This window comes from Sturnira hondurensis, unplaced genomic scaffold (assembly GCF_014824575.4).
Source record: "Sturnira hondurensis isolate 20B ecotype Veracruz unplaced genomic scaffold, ASM1482457v3 Scaffold0018728, whole genome shotgun sequence".
NCBI lineage: Eukaryota > Metazoa > Chordata > Mammalia > Chiroptera > Phyllostomidae > Sturnira > Sturnira hondurensis.
This window is the reverse complement of record NW_028091359.1, coordinates 14,462,655-14,480,373: the sequence shown is the minus strand read 5'-3', so window position 1 is coordinate 14,480,373 and position 17,719 is coordinate 14,462,655. Positions and strand designations below refer to the sequence as shown.

Genomic DNA, 17,719 nt, shown 5'->3' with positions numbered 1-17,719 from the left:
CTGTTTTTTCCTTTTTGAGCTGAGGGGGTTTGGGTAGCTGTTAGGCTTCTGTGTGACCCCCTAGTGAGATTTATTGAGCGCATGGGGGAAAGTCGATAATTCACTTTCTAACATCATCTTCCCCCAGCACTGAGGGGTTTAATCACATACTGGCCAGCATTCTGCAGGATTCTAGCCTGCAAAGTGTGTAAGTATCTTCCAGAAGTATTGTTAGACTCTTCAACGCATTTGAACGGGGCTATTCTTTGTGAACCACATGTGAGCACTTTATAAGATTGCTTATTGCCCTGAAGGAATGATTAAACGTAGAAGCTATGGCACCGGCGGGGTAAGCTCCGTTGGGTAGAGTGTCTTCCTAACGCCAAGGTTGCGGTTAACGCCAAGGTTGCGGTTCCGCCACCGGTCAGGGCACATACAAGAATCAGCCAATGAATGCGTACCTACGGAACAACAAATCGATGCTTCTCTCGCTCCCTTCCTCTTTTTCTCTAAAAATCAATTAAAAAATTTTAAATGTAGAAGCTACAAAGAAAGCAAAATGGCTTTCAATGAACACTTAAGTCTGGTGCTCTTGTCAACTGCAATAGAAAGGAGTCAGGGTTGAGACCTTTTTTGGGGTGGCTGGGGATTATCCTTATGTTCCTATTATTAGGCACCTTCTCTTCTACTCGCGGGCAGGCGGCTAGGCTTGTGTTGGGCAGTTTACCGCCCTCCAAAGAGGATCCCCAACTCTCACCCTAACCCTTCACCTCTCTCGGCAGGCTGAGAGACTACAACTCCCGTGATGCTCTGGGAGAGGAGGAGGGGAAACTATAGGGGGGAGGGACAACCAAGGGTGGGCCTTCCGGGAGTGTGTTTCCGGCGTCGGCGGCCGCGGCCGGGGACGGTGTGAGAGCGGTAAGATGGCGGCTGCGGCGGTGGTGGAGTTCCAGAGAGCCCAGTCTCTACTCAGTACTGACCGGGAGGCCTCTATCGACATCCTCCACTCCATAGGTAAAGGTAGCTGCGTACCCTCCGTGGCCCTGCTGGCTCAGCTCGGCCTGTGTCGGTCGGAGGCGGCGGAGCGGGGCCGGGTAGCCGGCTCTGTTGCTGCTGACTCACTGTGTGTGTGAGGGGGGCCGGGCCGGGGGCACAGGCCTCTCGGACCTCCGTGAAGCCCCCTGGGTCCCACCCCGGCGGGCAGCCCCGAGGCAACCCCGGCGTCCGATTGCCGGCTGCTGACTCACGGTGGGCTCAGCGTGGGGTGGGAGAGCGGGCCGAGCCGGGGCCCCCACACCACTCCCTTGCCTTGTCTCTCACTCTGGCCCGCGCGAGCGGAGCAGTGCCGGCCGGTGTGTTTGTTGCGAACTCGGGTTGAAGGGTCTGGGCGAAACCCTCTCAGAACAGGCATTTCCCGCCGTTGTTATCAGCACAGCCAGCTCCAGGTGAGAGCTCTCGCGCTCGCTTTTTTCCTGGAGTTTCCTTCCACGGGACTGGGAGCTGCCAATTCTCCCCAGACCCACAGCGGAAGGCGGCACAAAAGAGGGGGTCTCTTTCTGAATGGGGGACACGCTGAGGAGACCTACACTTCAGGTTGGCATTTGGCTTGAGGAGGTGGCCTAGACGTTCCTTTGCCCCGTGTAGATTGAGTGTAAGAGCGAGACGTCGGGGTGGGACCGCCGGGCTAGAGGAGGTGACTGACTAATCGTCCTGGTCTCCCCTGTAAAGGTTGAAAGTCAGTTCAGGAGTTAGTTGTCAGCCGCGAAGTTTAGCCAGGGAACTCTTTGGAACCGGCCGGCTGCTGGGACAAATTAAGAAGAATTCCTTAAAGCTGGTAGTTGTCTTACACTTTGCACACAACAGGAAAGGTGAAGTGGGATTCAGCCACTCTCATCCGACAGATTTCTACTGGGATTCAGGTGTGAACAGAAATAAATTTCTGATGACAGAAGGCATAAGAGGGTTCAGTTTGGGCACGAGCTAGCTCTTTACTGCACATGGAGTAATGTGATCTCCTTAGCGTAGCTTGAGAAGATTTGATTTGGATCAACAAGTAGTATGAGAACGCACGTGTGTTGGGACCTCTAGGATGGTGGCTTTATGTTGACTTACTCTGAAATTTGGTGCTCCTGACTTTCATGAAGGAGGGGCGACAAGATCTTGATGTCTTTGTCTTTGGGTGTACTGGAGGAAGAGAGGAGGTGGGATTTCGTCTCTTAAGGGATGATGTTGGTAAATAAAGGGTGTTCCAGGTTGAAGTTATGATCTTCTTGACTTGTCAGTTTCAATTACAGAACCACTGTGAATGCTTACAGACATTCAGAACTACTGTGAGAAGGCATTGTAGGCATTTTATTTTTTTTTGTCTAGAATTTTTGTCTTTTGTGAAGTAGGAATCATGGTAAACGTTATAGAGTATTTCTTGCTTGCCCACTATACTAGGAGAGAGTTCCCTGTAAGCATCCCTATTAGAGCAAACTTGAGTCATGAGGTTGACAGCCCTACTTTTCCTGGACTCCATTATGGAGTATCAGAGTCTTGGTTTTTGTCAAGTCATGACGCTTTGTAAGAGAAGTGATAACTAGTGATGATCACTAAAACTCCCACTTCAGATTGGGAGAGGGTGTTCAGTGATCCCGATGTAGAATGGTTATTGACAGTTGAAAGTGGAATAGATAGCACTAAGTTATTTTAACAGGTCAGGAATCCATTGTAAAGCAGCCGTCCCTTCTAAGGATCACACTGGGGCTTTGATAGGGTTGTTTTTCCTCAGTGCTATGTATTTTGCTTATCCCTAGCACACCCATCAGCTGAGGCTTTCCACAGGCCTAAGGTTTTATTGAAAGACTTTTTAGGGGGGCGGGCAGGGTTGGGAATATAAGACAGAAAGCTGTACTTGAACAAGAATTAAATAAAAAATTATTTTAAAAAAGACTTTTTATTTTGTAGTCATTAGTAACTTGGTCATTTGAGTTCAGTTTGTGGCAGATAAATACACAGGTATGTTTAATATTTTCACATAACAATGCCTAGCCTGGGACTTCTTCCACCATGAGTATGAACTTGTTTTGTTTGAATTTTGTTTTAACCAAGTGACTGTAACACAAACCTCAGTGTTATGTGGGAAGGGAAATTCTAATTGATAGAATGAAAAGGCACATTTAAAAGCAAAGAGATGAATTGGTTTTGTGAGGGTGAAATTTTCTTTAGTCTTTATGTTTTTTTGCCAGAATTTTAAGAGGGTTTGATTTTCTTTTCCTAGTGAAGCGTGACATTCAGGAGAATGATGAGGAGGCAGTGCAGGTCAAAGAGCAGAGCATCCTGGAACTGGGGTCTCTGCTGGCGAAGACTGGACAGGCTGCAGGTAAGTGCTACAAATGGATTGCTTTCTCTTTTACCTGAAATGTTGGGCGAAGTTTCGTTTTTTTGTTGGAGTTAAGGATCATAGGAGTGTATTCACACAGTTGCATTTTATTGCCAACTTGTTGAACTTCTTTTTTTAAGCAAGAAGTGGTCTTCAAACTCAGTTCTTTCATGAAAGAGTTTTGTTCTCAAGCTGTGGGAAAATCCTATTCCTCTTAGATGCGATGATCTGTGATTTGTTTCTGGTTTGAATTTTTACTGTATTCCCTTTCATAGGGGCAGCAGCAATAGCAGCAGCAGTGCTTAGTGATTTCACTGAACAGCTCTGATCTATTTAAGATGGGTTGTGACTCTAGGTTCCCGATGTGAAAATGACTAGGGACTTTGCATCCAAGTAAGTGACTTGCCGTCTTTTTTTCCCTGACACAGGATGAGTCAGACATTCGATGGGAAGAGCCTTCCCAAGATTTTTGCATTGGTACTCTCTCATTCGAAGGACGTTGCATGTCATTGCCCAGGTGTTCTAGTCGTAATGGACTTTCTAGCTCCAGATGATGATGGGTGTGTCCTTCGAATGAGAGAGTCTTGTTGGCCAGGAAGGGCCTTTGACCAGTAAAGTGGTGGTAGTATTTAGAGAGATGCCTGCCTAAACTTAAAACTGGATTTTTTTCAACCTTAAAGTGAATTTAGGATTTATCTGATTAGACTGCATTAAGCTTTAGTAAGTGACCTCATGAATAAGTTTCCCCCAAATTATGTTGTTATCTAAGAGAACGATAGGTGTATGTTGGCAAAACTTCTTGAACTTAACAACTAAGATCTTTTCCAGTTAAGGTTGGCTAACTTATTAACTATTAGGCTAAGTTAATAGAAAATTGATTTTCTATTTAAAATAATCTTTTAAAATATAATAAGAAAAATAGTTTTTGAGTGCAGTGAACTAGTTATTGTTTTAAGTGTAAACATGGTTCAACTTATGAATCCTTGAAACAACTTGATAAGGTAGGTGCTATTATCTATTTACACCTGAGGAAACTAAGCATAGAAAAGTTCACTGTCTTGCTTAAGGTCTATCAGCTAATACATGAGAGAGCCAGGATTTGAACCCATGGAGACCTGCCTCAGAGCTTGTGGCCTCATGGTATAATGAGTGGTTATTGCTTTCCATAGTTACCAATTACACATTATCAGTGGTGGGTGGTGGTTTTTAAATTTTTTTTATTTCAGGCTGATTCCCCTCCTATTTAACATAGTTACAGATTCTTTTTGCCTCAGCGAATGTGAGCTTGGAAGTTAGAAAACAGTTTTGATAATTAGTCCATACAAAACATAGTAAGGTAATTTTCTTGAAAGAATTAGAGGGCCAGATAAAGTGATTTAAGATTTTTCTGTTGTTGAAACACCCAAATTCTTTTTTCCTTCAGTAGCATGGGTAATCAGAAACAGCATGTGGTATATAGTCATTGCTTTAGAAAATGTATCAAAAAATGTTACTGTTTTGCTTAAAATTCTTTTTTTATGCTGTTACACTCCTTATTCCTTGCTCTCCCTTCATTGTGATTCACACCTGAGAAGTTTAGAAGTGTATTGCCAAACCTATTGAAATTCAATAGGAGAATCATGAACTTTTGAAAACTTGTTTTCCAACAAACAGTTTGATGAATATAGGTGTGTATACATTAGACCCTAAGGAAGTTCTGGGGCTTATGTTCATTTATCTTGTTTAGCTATTAATAACTGATAGGTTTGTGTTGTTTTCTTTGGTTTGGGGATTTCTGACAACAAAAAAATGTATTTGTTCTGTTAATCTTCAGTTTTTATGCACTTAATATATGGCTAACGCTGTGCAAAGTACTCTGCTCAAAAAGTTTAAGATAAGGTCCCTGACTGATGCAGTCCTTTGGGACTTAGAGAGTAAGACAATGTCTAGTGCATAATGCATCATCAGACATCACCTAGGTTTAGGCTCTGCAGATTTCATAGCCTGAGACTCTTAAAATGATTATGTTAAATTCTGTGAGGTTTTTTTAAAAAGTTTTTTTTTAAATTTATATATTTAAAGGTTTTATATATTTATTTTAGAGAGGGGAAGGGAGGGAGAAGGTGAGGGAGAGAAACATCAGTGTGCGATTGCCTCTCATGAACCACTTGTTAGGGAGCTAGCCTGCAACCCAGGCGTGTGCCCAGACTGGGAATCAAACTGGTGACCCTTTGGTTTGCAGGCCAATGCCCAATCCACTAAGCTGCACTGGCCAGGGTTCTGTCAGGTTCTACAAGGGAAGTTTTTGTTATGTAATTGCAAATAATCTCAGGCTAGTAGGAAGGAATTAATATATTCTATGGGAATTAAAAATATTCAGTATATGTGAAAATGAAAAGAAACAGGGAATATAACCAAGAATGAATAAGAAACAGTAGTAAGTGAAAATAAAAAATGAACTGAATCTTTTGGCAACTAAGAGGTCATTTATTTCTCTGTTAGAGTGAGAAGAATAACACACTCAGAGCTTGGAGAAAATGCTGCCATGCTAGCAGGTGCTAGAGAGAAGGCAGGCTGTTTAGCTCATGTTTTGCTTCTGCCTTTTCCACGAAGGAAAATGATTTTCAAAAGGAAAAAGATAGAAATAACATCAGAAAGAATTAAAGCCAAGGTAGGTGAGAGAAGTGAGAGCAGATAATCTCTTTAAAATAAGTTCAAGTCTCTAGGCTCTGACATTTTCTGTCTTTTAATATCAAAAGAATGGTTCTAGCAGATATATTTATAGAGTCACTCTTATTGTTCTGAGAAAAATCAGGGAGGATGGAGAGAGATAAGAGAACAGTAAGGGTGAACATTATTCCACTTTCAAAAAGGTAATGAAAATAATTCTAGACACTAACCTGGTAATCATCAGTAAAGTTCTGGGACAGATTATTTAATAAGTAGGTTTTAATAACTTAGAACAGTGGACTTTCTTAGAAAAGGTGCTTCCAAATTCAACTTTAGATCTCTTTGATTAGTCTTATCAGACTAGTAGATACGCAGGGCTCCACAGACAGTGGCTAGACAGCTGTTTCTGTAAATAAAGTTTTTTTGAACATAGCCACACCCACTTATTTACATATTGTCTCTGACTGCTTTGCACCACAGTGACTGAGTTCAGTACTTGCTACTGTGACCTTATAACCAAAAGTGAAAATATTTACACTCTGGCTTTTCAGAGAAAAAGTTGGTTGACTCCTAGGTCAGGGGAATGACGAAGACTACATATCTGATATAAGCAGGTTATTTGAAGATTGGCCATAATATTAATGACAGGTACAGGTTATGAATTTATGATAACAAATGGATGATTTGTCAACCTGAAAGAAAGTCTCTAGCAACATGTCATAGGGATCTGTCCTTGCTTTTTACTGGTCAGCATTCAGCATTATGGCTAAAATGATTTCAGAAGGTGTGCTTATTTTTATGGATGACGCAGTATAAGACAGACTTTTGATTCAGAGTTATTGCCAAAGCTGGCAAGATTAAATTTGGTGTGGTAAAAATAATTTGTATACCTAAAATGTTTATCAAAACAGAGAAAGGTGGGGAATTACCTGCCTACCAAAAAAAAAAAAACCAAATCCTTCATGGATTCATTCTGAACAGAGCGCTGTTAGAAAGAACGAAACATGCTATTTTTGTGTTACATGTGGTGACGAGATTAAAAGAATGAAGCCATGACTGTACTGGTCACACCCGACCTGGAGAACTGTTTTCAGTTCTGGGTACCACAAGTGGTACATCTGTACACTAGAGTCTATTTGGAGGAGGGCTCCTAAGGTGATAAGGAATCTGAAACCATTTTGTGGGAGGATTAGTTGAAATAGCTAAGGATGTTTAGCTTGGAGGAAGGGAAAGTTAGGGGGATATAAGTGATAGTTATCTTCAAATCAATAACCTTGTGGAAAGAGGATGTAACTCATGTTTCAAAAAGGAATTTAGTTTGATCAGCATTGGAATAGCTTGCTTTCTGAACATTTTTGACACTAGAGATTGTTCAGAATTGTTCAAGCATAGTAGGTAATGGTGTGAGAGAAGGGGCATTGCACTAGACTACTTTTAAAAAGCTAGGATTATATCATTGAAATTTGCATTAGTGTAAAACAAATTCGATGGGAAGAAATCAGAATAGCCTGGAGTTGGCATGGAAGACTTGAAAGGACTTTAGCTGGATCTAAAAGGTATTTCAGAATCACAGGTCGAGAAGAAGGGGAGAAATTCCATGTGGGAATGGCATGAATGAGACTTGAGAGCAGGAGTGTGAGTGCAGAAAAAAATCTTGATGGGAATCAAAGGTCAGTAGTGGGGAGTGAAGAGAAAGATGGACTTCTCTTTCTGTATCAAGTTCCTTTTGTACCTGACTGGTCCAATGCATCCTATGACTTTTCAGGCAGATGAAGATTTCAGGACCCTGAATTAGCATCCTCAGGAGGGTGAGGTTTGCTTGCCCTGAATTAGAGTTCTCAGGAGGGTGAGTTTACAATTGGAGAATATTAAAGAGGCAGTGGCACTAAAGTAATTTTAACCTACATTCCAGAAGTACTTCCATATTTGTTAATTGAAGCATTCTCTTATTTTTAGAAACTTATTTCTAAAGATGTTTCCTTAGAATTACTCTATCACTCTCTTTTCTTATACAATGAGGAACAACCTTTATGGTGGACACCTTTCTAAAAATTTTTTAATGTATTAATTAGAGAGAGAGAAAGAGAAACATTAGTTTGTTCCACTTATTTATGCATTCATTGGTTGATTCTTGTATGTATCCTGACCAGGAATTGAACCTGCAACCTTGGTGTATCTGGATGATGCTCCAACCAACTGAGCTACCTGGCCAGGGCCTGGACACCATTTTTATTTTTATTTTTTAAAGATTTTATCTTTAGAGAAAGGAGAAGGAAAGAATAAAGAGAGAGAAACATCTGTGTGCAAGAGATACATCGATCAGTTGCCTCACACATGCCCCCAACCGGGGGCCTGGCTTGCAACGACAGACATGTGCCCTGACTGGGAATTGAACTGGTGACTCTTTGGTTCTCAGTCTGGTGCTCAATTCTCTGAGCCAAACAGCCAGGGCTGGACACCTTTTTTGATTATAGTTTAAGACTTAGGTTTTTTTTTTCTTTTAAGATTTTATTTATTTATCTTTAGAGGGGAAGGAGAGAAGGAGAGAAATATCAATGTATGGTTGCCTCTTGTGCGTCCCCTGCTGGGAACTGGCCTGCAACCCAGGCATGGGCCCTGACTGGGAATTGAACCATGATCGTGTAGTTCACAGGCCCGCGCTCAGTCCACTGAGCTACACCAGCCAGGGCTAAGACTTAGATTTTGAAGATTAACGAGGAATTTTAAAAGGGAAAAAAAGCACCCTAACTTATGTGTGAGAAGTTTATTCAAAATAGTAGCCAGGAACTGATACTGCTAAAAGGCTAAACTGGGGAGTACTTGGGGAAGGCAGGAAAAGGGAACCTGGGATTGGGAATCTCTGTGTGTTCAAGGGGAACTGCTAAGGTCTATTTAAAAATTAAAAACAAATAACTTCTATAACCTGATCCAATTTGTTGGTTGTAGGGTAGTGATTTTGTCCAAAGTGGCAGAGGCACAGCATGTTTTATGTTGTAGAAAACTTGTCTTTGGGAGTGTGAGTACTTTGCTGTTTATCTTTCATCAAGATGGATAAATGAGGCAGAGAGACTGGAGGCTTTCCCAGGACCCTCAGTAATCCAGGCTTGAATGGGGAATAGAGTAGTACAGATTTGGAATATGTTGGTTTATTTTTGCTCCTCTTACCTGCAGGAATGCTTTAAATTCCTAAATTTCATTTAGACTGATTGCAGTGACATAGGTACTGAGTTTATAATCTTGAGTTATTTTTTAAATGAGTATTTTGTTCCTAATTATCGATGTTTACCTTTTTCCTTTCTAAATTGCCTTCATTCAGAGCTCGGAGGACTCCTGAAGTATGTGAGACCCTTCTTGAATTCCATCAGCAAGGCTAAAGCAGCTCGTCTCGTCCGATCTCTTCTCGATCTGTTTCTTGATATGGAAGCAGCTACAGGGCAGGAGGTAAGCTACTTTAGTGATAAATGGTAGACAACATGAGTAATGAAAGTCTGGTGCAGTGAAAGAAATGCCTGACTACACCATGGTACTAATGTGGAAGGGACAGCTGGGAGAACAGCTCAGGACTTACCATGTCAGTTTCTCTTTGTTACAGGGCATTTGATACTTTGGCTCTGTTCCATGCTTTGCTTTGTAAGTGGAGATTGTCAGTGGTCCCTGGAATCCTTATTACATCAGGGTCACAAACTGATTGTTGTTTTTAAGGTATTGTATTGCCACACCTCTGTAATGTTTTCTGTGTTGCGGAGCTCCTTGTGAGCACTAATTAAGTCTTGCGGCATCCCTTTTTGGCAGGTTTTGTACTGAGGATATGCCTTTATTGAGGGGTGAGCGTCCATCTATTTGTGTTTCTCGTGTGTGGAAGTGGCTGGTGTATCTTTACTTGGTTTCTACAAGTTAAGATGTAGTCACTGAGTCTCTTCCAACCTTTCCAAAGGTAGTTGTATTTTTTATGGTTCAGGGGAAGAAGACACTATCAAAATTAAAACTTGTTCTGTAAAATGTGTCACATTCAAGCAGGGTATATTGTGGTTGCTTGAATCTGTAGGAAGAATATAGTTGTTTTTCAAGTATATGTGTATGTATACTCATTAAGTGCCTGCTATGGGTTAGGCACTGCTGCAGATACTGGGGGTAGATTCATTTGTAAAAATACACAGCCACTGCTCTCCCGAGTGTTATATTTTAATGAGGAGGGCAGGCAATAAACACATATATAGAATGTCAGATAGTATAAGGGCAGGGTAAAACTTGCTAGTTGGTTCTTTTTCTAATTGCTGTGGCTTCTGGGTATACAAGTAAAAGATAAGAAATGGCATAGTAGCATATAGAATAAATAGTGAGGAATCAGAAACTTGGGACATACGTATTCCACTTGGAAATCATGTCTTTTAAACAGTGTAAACTGCCCTGGCTGGTGTGGCTCGGTTGGAGTGTCATCCTGTAATTAAAAGGTTGTGGGTTCTGTCTCCCATGTGGGTGTGTATTGGAGGCAACGAATAGATGTTTCTCTCTCTGTAGAAGCAATGAAAAAAATGTCCTTGGGTGAGGATTTAAAAAACAACACCGTAAACAAACTTCATTTGTAGGGAAGTCTTCAAATTGATTTTTTCTGGTAGAACTATGCTCATGATAATATTTATTTATTTATTTTTTTGTGGATCTCTGTGATGTCAGACATAGTATTTAAAAAAATTTTTATCGGTTATGCTGGTACGGTTGTCCCAATTTTCATTCACCCTTTGTCTTGCACTACCTAGCACCCCTACTCCCTTAAATGCTCTCCATATCCATGATTCTGTGTCTGTTATTGTTTGCTTAGTTTTTTAGATTCAATGTTGCTAGACATGTATTTATTGCCATTTTATTGTTCACAGTATTGCTCTTTTTAAAAACCTTTTTCTTAGATTTTTATTTATTTTTTAGAGAGAGGAGAGGGAAGGGAGAAAGACAGGGAGAGAAACATTGATATGCAAGAGATATAGTGATTGGTTGCCTCTTGCACACTGCCAACTGGGGGCCCAGTGGGCAACCTAGGCATGTGCCCTGACCGGGAATTGAACTGGTGACTTATGGTTTGCAGGCTCGCACTCAGTCTACTGACTTATACCAGCCAGGGCTGATCTTTTTCTCAAATAAGTCCCTTTAACATTTCATATAATAATGATTTGAGCCCTGGCTGGTGTAGCTCAGTGGATTGAGCTCCGGCCTGCGAACCACACGAGCACGGTTCGATTCCCAGTCAGGGCACATGCCTGGGTTGCAGGCCAGTTCCCAGCAGGGGACTCTTGAGAGGCAACCATACGTTGATGTTTCTTTCCTCTCTCCTTCCCTTCCTCTCTAAAGATAAATAAATAAAATCTTTAAAAAAAAGAATACTTTAAAAAAATAATGCTTTTTAAAATTAAAAAAAAAATTTATTTAACTCTTGTTCAAGTACAGTTAAAAAAAATAATGATTTGATGATGATGAATTCCTTTAGTTTTTTCTTGTCTGGGAACGTCTTTATATGCCCTTCAGTTCTCTCTCTTTTTTAAAGATTTTATTTATTTTTAGAGAGAGGGGAAGGGAGGGAGAAAGAGAGGGAGGGAGAAACATTGATGTGTGAGAAAAATACTGATTGATTGCCTCTTGCTGGCCTCCAGTGTGGGACCTGGCCCACAACCCAGGCATGTGCCCTGACTGGGAATTGAACTGGCGACTTCGCAGGGTGGCACTCAATCCACTGAGTCACACCAGCCAGGGCTGCCCTTCAATTCTAAATGATATCTTTGCTGGGTAGAGCATCTTTGGCTGTAGGTCCCTGCTTTTCATGACTTTGAATGTGTCTTGCCACTCCCTTCTAGCCTGCAAACTTTCTTTTGAGAAATTTGCTTCTTACGGGAACTCCCCTATAGGTAACTGACCTCTTTGCTCTTGCTGCTTTTAAGGTTATCTCTTTATCTTTTTAAAGAAAATTTTAAAAGATTTTATTTATTTATTTTTAGAGGGGAAGGGAAGGAAAGAGGGAGAGAGAAATATCAGTGTATGGTTGCTTCTTGTGGGTCCCCTGCTGGGAACTGGCCTGCAACCTAGGCATGTGCCCTGACTGGGAATCGAACCGTGACTCTTTGGTTCGTGGCCCAAGCTCAAACCACTGAGCTAAACCAGCCAGGGCCGGTTCTCTCTTTATCTTTAACCTGTGGTATTTTAATTGTGATATGTATTGGACTGGGTCTGTTTGCACCCCTCTTGTTTGGGACCCTGCTTTCTCCACTTGCATGTCTTTCCTTCACCAAATTAGGGAAGTTTTCTTGCACTGTTATTTTAAATAGATTTCTGAGTTCTTGCTCTTTCTGTTCTCCTGGCATCCTACTATGATGTGAATGTTGGATCTCTTGAAGTTGTCTCAGAGGCTGCTTATACTATCCTCATTTTTTTTGGATTTTTTTCTTGTTCTGATTGGTTGTTTTTTTCTATCCTATGTTCCATGTTGTTGATTTGATTCTTGGCTTCATATACTCTACTGTTTCCCTGTAAATTGTTCTTCATTTCATTTAGCATATCCTTTGTTTCTTTTCTTTCTTTTTTGTTTTTTAAAGATTTTTATCTATTTATCTTTAGAGGGAAAGAGAAGGAGAGAAATATCAATGTATGGTTGCCTCTTGTGAGTCCCCTGCTGGTAACTGGCCTGCAACCCTGCAACCCTGACTGGGAATCGAACCATGATCGTGTGGTTCGCAGGCCCGTGCTCAATCCACTGAGCTACACCAGCCAGGGCCGTATCCTTTGTTTCTGATTGGATCTTTCTTATGCTGCTGACGTCCTCACTAGGTTCCTTCAGCATCCTTATAACCAGTGTTTTAAACTGCATCTGAGAGATTGCTTATCTCCATTTTGTTCACCTCTTTTTCTGGAGTTTTGATCTGTCCTTTCACTTGGGCCATGTTTCTTTGTCTCCTTGTTTTGGCATCCTCTCTGTGTTTGTTTCTATGTATTAGGTAGAGCGTCTTTGGCTTTGTGTCTTGGCAGTGTGGCCTAATGTAGTAGGTGTCCTGTGGGATCCAGTGACACAGCCTCTGCTGTCACCCAAGCTGGGTACTACTGGAGGTGTGCCCTTTTTGTGGGTTGAGTACACCCTCCTTTTGTAGTTGAGTCTTGATTGTTATTGGCAGGTCAATAGGAGGGATTTACCCAGGCCAGTCACTATAAGGACTGGTTGTGATCACTGACCACCAACCTCTGCCCTACATGGAGGATCAGCTGTGCAGGGGCAGGGTGGTGGTGCTCTGACCTGGTCTGTAGCTGTCCACTGGGTGCACTGGCCCTGTGGGTTCCTGAGTGGTATAGGCCAAGGTCAGCCCCCACCTGTGTTCTGTGTGGGACCACCCTGCCTGAGCTATATGGCAGTGTGAGATGGCTGCTACTTGTGCTGGGTTTGGAGAGCCCCAGGCAAAGCCAAGCTGTGAATATAGGCTGCCTGGTGGCTAGTGCTGGTCCTGGGTCCACTTAGCAAGAGGTACAGGGGTTGAGGGCTCATTCAGGTTGGCCGTTGCTTGTTTGAGAGGATTTAGGAAATTGTTCATGATAATATTTAGATGGCTGCCTTTTGAGTCAAGTCATCAGATTATTTTTATGAATAAATTTAAAAGAAAAGCTGATTTTTAAAGGGGTGTTAGTCTTATGTAACTGTAATTTTTTAAAATTGTACTTTGTTCTCATAAAAAAGTGGCACCATCTTTGTTTGAAATAGGGTGCTTTTAGGTTGGGGTGACTAAATGTTAGCTTGAAACAAAGTAATAGATGTTACTTGGAACTTTATAGGCAGAAAAATTTAATTATCCAGGCCATTCTCTTGTATACTAGTCTGTGGAGTTGGTCGCTTCCCATAACAGAGCCTACTCAGGGGATAAAACTGCATTTGTTTAACAATCAGTTGTCTTGCTCCTTTGTGGAAATCTGTCCAAATTATAATTTAATACTCTTCTATCTTTGGCTGGTGGGATTTACAGGCCTCTATCATGTGGCTCCATGTCTGGTTAGGCCCTCCCTTAACTGTGTTTGTACATTGTATATTACATTTTTGTCAACTAGCACCCTTTCTTCCTTTTCTTAGGGTAAAGGGTCTGATATTATGTCATATTAGCCTTAAATATAGGCTGATTTGGGGGAGGGGCCTAACCAAGCCAAAAGGATCAACCAATTTGGATGATCATTATAGTTTTTCCCCCCTTATTTTGAAAGATTTTATTTATTTATTTTTAGAGAGGGGAGGAAGGAAGGGGAAAGAGAGGGAGAGAAATATCAATGTATGGTTGTCTCTCATATGTCCCCTGCTAGGGACCAGGTCCAGAACCCTGGCATGTGCTCTGACTGGGAATTGAACCTGTGACCTTTAGGTTTGCACGCTGGTACTCAGTCCACTGAGCCACACCAGCCAGGGCTTTTATAACTTTTTATTAAGTACTGGTCTTAATCCACGTAGCAGGACTTTCTTTTCGTAATTTTTTGTGGATTATTGGTTACTTGCTTTTTTTAAAAGAGTTTATTTATTTTTAGAGAATGGAAGGGCGGGAGAAAGAGATGGAGAGAAACATCGACATGTGGTTGCTTCTCCCATGCTCCCAAATAGGGGACCTGGCCTGCAACCCAGGCATGTGCCCTGACTGGGAATCGAACCAGTGACCTTTTGGTTCACAGGCCGGCACTCAATCCACTGAGCCACACCAGCCAGGGCCCTTTTTCTGTAAGCAAATGTATGAATAATCCTGATTTTTTTTTTTTTAAATATAATTTTATTTATTTATTTATCTTTAGAGGGGAAGGAGAGAGGGAGAGAAACATCAATGTATGGTTGCCTTTTGTGTGTCCCGTGCTGGGAGTTGGCCTGCAGGGAACCGGCCTGCAACCCAGGCATGTGCCCTGACTGGGAATCGAACCGCGATCCTCTGGTTCGCAGGCCTGCGCTCAATCCACTGAGCTACACCAGCCAGGGCTGATTGTTTTTTTTTTAAGATTTTACTTATTTATCTTTAGAGGAGAAGGGAAGGAGAGAAGGAGAGAAACATCAATGTATGAGACGCCTCTTCTGCGTCCCCTGCTGGGAACAGGCCTGCAACCCAGGCATGTGCCCTGACTGGGAATATAACTGTGATCATGTGGTTCACAGGCCCGAGCTCAGTCCACTGAGCTACGCCAGCCAGGGCCTGATTGTTTTACCTGTACTTCAAACTCAACATAGCTAACTTCACCCAATCATTTATTAAATTTTGTCACTTCAACTTTCTGTAATGTTTATTTCTCTACCTCTTTTGTATTTGTTCTCTCTTTATCTGTCCTTCCATTCTAAATGAAAGCTTTGCTGGATAAAGCAATCTTGGCTGTAGGTCTTTGGATTTCATGACTTGGAATACTTCCTTCCAGCCCTTTCTTGCCTGTAAGGTCTCTTTTGAGAAATCCGCTGACAGTCTGATGGGTACTCCTTTGTAGGTGACTGTCCCCTTATCTCTTGCTGCTTCCAGGATTCTCTCCTTCATTTTAATCTTGGCTAATGTAATTATGATGTGCCTTGGTGTGTTCCTTCTTGGGTCCAACTTCTTTGGCACTCTCTGAGCTTCCTGGATTTCCTGGAAGTCTATTTCCTTTGCCAGACTGGGGAAGTTCTCCTTTATCATTTGTTCAAATAAGTTTTCCACTCGTGGCTGTTTCTTTCCCCCTTCTGGTACCCCTATAATCCGGATGTTGGAATGTTTAAAGATGTCTGGAGGTTCCTAAGCCTCTCCTCATTTTTTTGAATTCTCATTTCTTCATTCCTTTCCGGTGGGATGTTTCGTTCTTCCTTCTGGTCCATTCCATTGATTTGAGTCCCAGTTTCCTTTCCATCACTACTGGTTTCTTGTGCCATCTCCCTTCATTTCAATTAGTTTAGCCTTCATATGTTCCTCTAATTTGTGACTATAATCAACCAGTTCTGTGAGCATCCTGATAAACAGTGTCTTGAACTGTGCATCTGAGATGCTGGCAATCTCTTGGTTGCTTAGAGTTATGGGCTCTGGGGCTTTGAGTTCTTCTTGTGCCATCTTTTGGACTGTTCGTGCCTGTTACGTATGAGGAGCAGAGCCCTGGGTGTTCACCAGGGCCCTGCGACCCAGTGGCTGGGTTGTGACACTGTACGTGGGGGCGGGGCCAAAGAGGAGCAGTGGCGGTCCTGTCTGCCGCCTCTCGCCCCTCGCTGCCACCGCCGCCACAGGTGCCCCAACTGCCACCATCACTGGGGCCCGTGCGTTTCGTCCTACTGCACGCGAGTGTGCCACCACTGTCAGCCCTCCACCACTGGGTTTGCCTGCTGGGGCCTGCGCGGTCCGTCTCACTGTGCGCGAATGTGGGACCGAGGTCAGTCTGCCCCACACCCTGACTGGGTCCGGGCTGCCTGCGCGGCTGCCTGCGTGCCTAGGTCGGGAGATCTTTCCTGTCCGACCCTGCTCCGCTGCTGGCTCTGCCTCTCTTACCGTCCTGGTTGAACGGTTCGTTGTTGTTGGACTTCCGTATAATTCAATTTTCTGTTCTTTGGCTGTGTCTTTGTTCTCCAAACCTTTGTTGTATTCAAACTTGGTTGTGGGAGAAGGCACAGTGTTTCCACCTATGCCTCCATCTTGGCGGAAGTCGATTCCCTTATTTAGAATACCCTATCTCTGCTTTCCTTTTCTTCGTTTTCATTTTACTTTTTAACATCTATTTCCTCCTTAGAATACACGTTCCATGAAGATTGCTACTTTGTCCCATCCACTGTTGTCCTCAGCAGAGGTAGAGTAGTTGAGCCCAGTGGAGTTACGTAACTAATGTTTGTTGAGGGAATTCGTGGATTATGCCTTCCCCATAGTAGATGTTTAGGAGATACTTTGTTGAATTAAGGCTTAAGTTTACTGAATTGAGATATAAACAGTGTACTGTTACTGCATTGATCTAGGTGACTCAGGGTCTCTGACTTGGTGAAATTGGAGATAGTTTTCATTTTGGAAGATTCTTTGATTGAGTGATGGTAAAGGATGGAGGAATGAGTCATAGGTGGATCACTGTTATAGTAGTATTGAAGCCCGAGGCAGAATATGAAGTTTTAGAACACTCATAAGAACACTAGGAGTTTTGTGCTGGGGAGTTTGGTACCAAGAGTTGGGGGATCGGTAGAGTTTTCTTTGCTTTCTTCTATTTGGGGACTAACCACAAGTTAGATCTGCGGAACAGTCTTCGGCTTGCTATATTCTGAAAGCTGATTTGATTCAGGTTAGGATTGGGTCAGTTGCAATACTAAGGCTTAGAGCCTAGAGAATGAGGATATTTGTATTGGGTTTGGGGGTGGGTAGGTGGGTGGGGGAGTGGAAGTAGGGTGGTTGACAAGGGGAGGGGAGTGGAAAATTGGGGTGAGGAGGGGAGAAACAAGGCTGAACTAGATCCTTGCCAAATAGTGAACAGGGATCTCTAGGGAATTGCCTATGGGAAGCCTTTTTTTGTATGTGTGTGTGCTACAGTCTAACTGAAACACAATGGCACATTTTAAGAAGCCTTACATAAAAAAAATATTGATATTGAAACATTATTTCAATGAAAAAGGAGTTTGTGCAGAGAATTTCAGACATAGAATAGTAATTTTTTTTAAAACATTTTATTTATTTCTCTTTAGAGGGGAAGAGAAGGAGAGAGGAAGGAAACATCAATGTATGGTTGCTTCTTATGCATCCCCTGCAGGGAACTGGC

The 17,719-nt window shown here is 42.4% G+C and overlaps 1 protein-coding gene across 1 annotated transcript in view; it reads left to right on the top strand.

The window, feature by feature from the left end:
- The first annotated feature begins 850 nt into the window (after positions 1-850).
- Positions 851-17,719, top strand: part of PSMD11 (proteasome 26S subunit, non-ATPase 11) — a 39,527-nt gene continuing 22,658 nt past the window's right edge. The window contains exons 1-3 of the mRNA XM_037069806.1: positions 851-993; positions 3,242-3,343; positions 9,309-9,433. Coding sequence (XP_036925701.1) covers positions 903-993; positions 3,242-3,343; positions 9,309-9,433 — 318 coding nt within the window. The 5' untranslated portion in view covers positions 851-902. The remainder of the gene's footprint in view (positions 994-3,241; positions 3,344-9,308; positions 9,434-17,719) is intronic.